Here is a 4,461-nt window from a genome sequence, read left to right as displayed (position 1 = left end):
GACGTAGCAGGGGTAAAAACTTATACTAAATTTGAAATAATAGATATAATTGGTGATAAGGACCCATACCCGGCACTTCTTCGTATCGATTGGACATACGAGAAATATGCTATTATTGACCTGAAGAAAGATTTGATGATATTTGAAGTAGAAGGGATGCGGGTAATACAACCGCTAGATCCATATCAAGGACCAAGGTTCACCGAACCTGTGGATGATCGAGACGAGTCAGGAATTCTAGATTAGTTGTACAGGCTAATGGTAGGAAGAAGAGAAGATTACATAAATCCCATAGTAGAAGGATCGATCAGTTGGAGGAGCATACAAAGTTTAGAAGCTAGTTGAGAAGCCACGTGGGATGCATGACAAAAAGGAGGATACGAGATTGATATCAGACGTTGTGCTAAGATATGCAGAATAAACTGGATTGGAGCAAAGTTAAGCAATTATCCTACCTTCCATGACATTTAATCGATAGACACTTTTTTGAATAAAGTGGATAGAAACATAAGAGAAGATCACAAAGTCTGCCTATTAGATATTTCGTTACATGCCACCCTGGAAAGGAGGTGGAAAGCGCATCGCAACACTTTGCATGAATGGGGGAATATAAAGCGAGTCATGAGAGAGAGGTTTAGACAAGAAGGAGACTGACCACATGACAAGGTGAAGTATAGAGGAAAATTAGATCCCAGAAAACATTTACAGGACTGTATAGAGAAATTGGAAAAAGAGAAACTACCGAAGGAACTCCGGGCGCATTTATTCATATATACCTTAGGAACGATTCCACAAGCATGGTATATACAGGAGGAAATTCGTAGACAAACAACAGACTGGGATATCATGGCTAACCAATTCAGCAGTAGTTTCTCATTCAAAGATAGCGATTGACGCATGACTAAAACCTTGTATGCCATTAAAAGGATCCTATTTACTCCAGGACAGCTTTGGCAAGGTTGCGTTGATGAGAAATTCCTATAGTATTTCTATGAAGCAGGGTATCCAAAATATATGTCTTATGGCAAAGTAAATGCAAATACATAGGAGGATGATCTAGAAGGACTTAGACACCTGACATTTCAAGAAATGGAAGGTGAACAGAATATTCAAGAAATCCCTTCAAGTGACGCCACACACTTGCTCTCAATGAAATTGCGGAAGCATAACATTGGCTCAAAGAATAAACCTAAGACGGAATCCGTCAAAGATTAATGGGATGAGCAGAGAATTAGGGATATTTTTTATCTGTTGCATGAATACGAAGACTTATTTCCAGACTTTGTGGCTAAATTAAAATGTATTAAAGGGGACATCAGAGAGATGAAGATCGTACTGAAACTAGATGTCCATCCAGTGAAACACAGACCATACATGCAAAACCCAAGAGTGAAAGAGAAGGTCAAGAAAGAGAATGACAAAATCTTAGAAGCTGGACTCATATTCCTAGTGGACAAAGCAGAATGGATTATCCCAATTGTAATACAGAATAAGAAAGATGCCACCGAAATCAGGGTCTGTGTAGACTACAGGAGCCTAAACAATGCATGTGTACATGATTCGTTTCGAACGCCATTTAGCGATGAAGTTCTAGACAATGTTGTGGGGAATGAAGCATATTCCTTCACTGATGGATTTTCATGTTATCATCACGTCCGTATAGCAGAAGAAGATAAGAAGAAAAAAACATTCATGACAGAATGGGGGTCATATGCCTATCATGTAATGCCATTTGGTCTAAAGGACGCACCAACGGTTTTCTCACAAATTGTCATAGATGCCTTTAGAGATTATATTCACAGGTTCTTAGAAGTATACATGGATGATTGGAAAGTGTAAAATTTGCTAAAGAAACACACCAGTCTACTATGGGTCATGTTTGAAATGTGTAGGCAGTTACAAATCTCCTTAAATCTCAAGAAATGCATCTTTGCAGTTACATTTGGAACATTGCTGGGCCATATTGTTTGCAAAGATGGGGTGTATGTAGATCCTGCAAAGGTTGCGGCAATTGTAAATATGGAGCCACCAAATAATGTAAAGCAAATATGATCATCACTGGTTCATACAGGATATTATCGTTGATTTATTCGAAACTATGCCTCAATTACAGCTCCTATTGAGAAACTGTTGAAGAAAACAAAATCTTTCAGGTGGACGGAGGCATGTTAAGCGGCATTGAAAAAATTAAAAGAAAAATTGGTAAGTGCGCCTATTATTGTATACCTAGACTGGATAAGTAGTTTCACGTACACATTGATGCATCAGGAATAGCATTAGGAGCAGTCATGGTGCAACCTGAAGAAAGAAACATGGATCACCCAATTTACTTCACCAGTAGGAAACTGTCAATAGCGGAGAAGAACTACACAAGAAAAGAGAGGGAAGCACCAGTAATGGTTTAATTCCTACAAAATTTTAGACATTATATTTTGGGAGCACCATTCAAGTTCTTCACGAACCGCTCAGCTTTAAAATATCTGGTAAACAAGCCAGTGTTGGAAGGCAGGATCTGTCGGTGGTTACTATTGTTCCAAGGGTTCACCTTCGAAGTGGTCATAAAACCAGGAAGGTTAAATGTGGGGTTAGACCATCTATAAAGGTTAGAATCAGGAGAAAATTAAGGACCATTAGACGAGCAACTACCATATGATGTCTCATTCCGAATAGAATCCATTCCAGACTACTTATAGGAGATTTCTATGTTACTAACAACAGGATACTTCCCGGAGGGATACATGTCGACACAGAAATGACGCCTAATAGTGAGAGTGACAGATTATCAATTAATTGTAGGACACCTATAAAATTTGGGGCTCGATCAAGCTCTGTGACGCTATCTCCTTCAACATGAAAGACATGAAGTGTTATGGGAATGCCATGCTGGAGTTGTGGGAGGCCATGTCGAGGGCAAAGCTACCGCAAGGAAAATACTGCAGGCTGGGTTTTGGTGGCCTACCATCCACAAGGATGCTAAAGAATAAGCAAATAGTTGCGATGTTTGCAGAGAGTCGGGAAGCCATCACATTGGGATGAACTACCCTCAAATCCAGTTCACACGGCACAAATCTTTGAGAAATGGGCAAAATATTTCATCAGCCCTATCATGCCACTAACACATCATTCCCATGCCAGATACATCATAACCAGTACAGAGTACCTTACTCGATGGGCAGAGGTAGTGCTAGTCAAGGATTGTATAGCCGATACTGCAGCAAGATTCATCTTTGAGTGCATTATACCTAGATTTGGATGTCCAAAAAGCTTAAACGATGGTCAAGGGATGCATTTCATTAATGAAATTGTCACTTCTCTCCTAAAGAACTTCATGGCCCAGCATCACAAAATTATCTCGTACCATCCGCAAGCCAATGGAATGGTTGAAGCCTTTAATAAAATACTTGAGAGGGGTCTGACAAAAATTTTATTAGCGAACCAAGACGATTGGGATGAATGGGTACTAGCAACATTATGGGGTTGCAGAATGATAGTAAAAAGGACACACAAGCAAACACCATTACAACTGGTATATGGTAGAGAAGCAGTAGTACTAGCAGAATTCATTATCCCGAGCATTTTTATCTCTCATGCCACCAAAATGAAAGATAATGCATCTTTCAAAGAGAGAATGGAGAAACTGATGGAGTTGGACGAATCGAGGTTTTTAGCGGAGTTTCTCCAATCAGTTGAACAAAGGAGACAAAAGGCTTGGCATGACATAGACATCAAAGAGAAAACCTTCAAGATAGGGGATCATGCTTTACTCTATGATAGTAAGCTTCAAAAGTTTCCAGGAAAACTTCAAATATGTTGGTTGGGGTCGTTCATAGTTGCAGAAATTAAATATTCTGGGGCGATGAAGCTAGCGCAACTGGACGGCATAATGTTGCCCATATGGATGAACGACGCACGCCTGAAGCCTTTCTACAAATCCACAGCTGCGCCAACAAAGTGAAGGGGTCTCGGAAATGAGCCCGCAAGTAGGTTTTAGTCAATAATACATAGTCTGTCTAGAACAAATGCATAGTGAGTCACATGATTCAGTAGAATATTACTTTATAGTCCATGTCTTTTTCATTTTTCCAAAAATAAATAACACATGTCAATCTAGTTGCGACAATCATATCATGTCACTATAACCCACTTGTGGTCGGGGGGGGATAGTCACACGTTCCACGAGCCTTTTCCACCGTACTACAGGTCTTTCCCGTAATAAGTAAGCAATAATACACCTGCCAGACATAGTTCTGTAAAATCTTTGCCCATTGGGGAATAAATGAGCTAACAATTTCCCACCATTATGGAAACTTTATTAACCATGTAGTGCACTTTGTCCTTTCTCATGCTACGTCATACCAGTCAGATCCAAGTCAACAGACGACAACATAACACGATTAAGCAACATAGGGAAAGTTGTTCTACTAATTAGTTATCAAGTCTAGTCAGAAAATTCATGTCAAT

General features: G+C 39.7%; 1 protein-coding gene across 1 annotated transcript; it reads left to right on the top strand.

Annotated features, from left to right (window-relative positions):
- Positions 1–1,323: 1,323 nt before the first annotated feature.
- On the top strand, positions 1,324–3,955 carry LOC149148454 (uncharacterized). Its single transcript, XM_089442184.1, has 3 exons — positions 1,324–1,802; positions 1,893–2,037; positions 3,008–3,955. Exons 1-3 carry the CDS (start codon positions 1,324–1,326, stop codon positions 3,953–3,955), a joined length of 1,572 nt encoding a protein of 523 aa, XP_089298310.1.
- Positions 3,956–4,461: the final 506 nt, after the last annotated feature.

This window comes from Pinus tabuliformis, chromosome 9 (genome assembly GCF_031772625.1).
Source record: "Pinus tabuliformis cultivar Carrire ecotype Pingquan chromosome 9, CPIR1, whole genome shotgun sequence".
Taxonomy (NCBI): domain Eukaryota; kingdom Viridiplantae; phylum Streptophyta; class Pinopsida; order Pinales; family Pinaceae; genus Pinus; species Pinus tabuliformis.
This window is presented reverse-complemented; position numbering and strand designations above follow the sequence as displayed.

Excerpts from the sequence above, each read along its gene's own strand:
- LOC149148454 (XM_089442184.1), top strand. The coding sequence starts at position 1,324 with ATGAAGATCGTACTGAAACTAGATGTCCATCCAGTGAAACACAGACCA. Across the intron at positions 1,803-1,892 it reads TTTAGAGATTATATTCACAG|GCAGTTACAAATCTCCTTAA; the intron begins GTTCTTAGAAGT and ends TGAAATGTGTAG. Across the intron at positions 2,038-3,007 it reads ATATGGAGCCACCAAATAAT|AGAGTCGGGAAGCCATCACA; the intron begins GTAAAGCAAATA and ends CGATGTTTGCAG.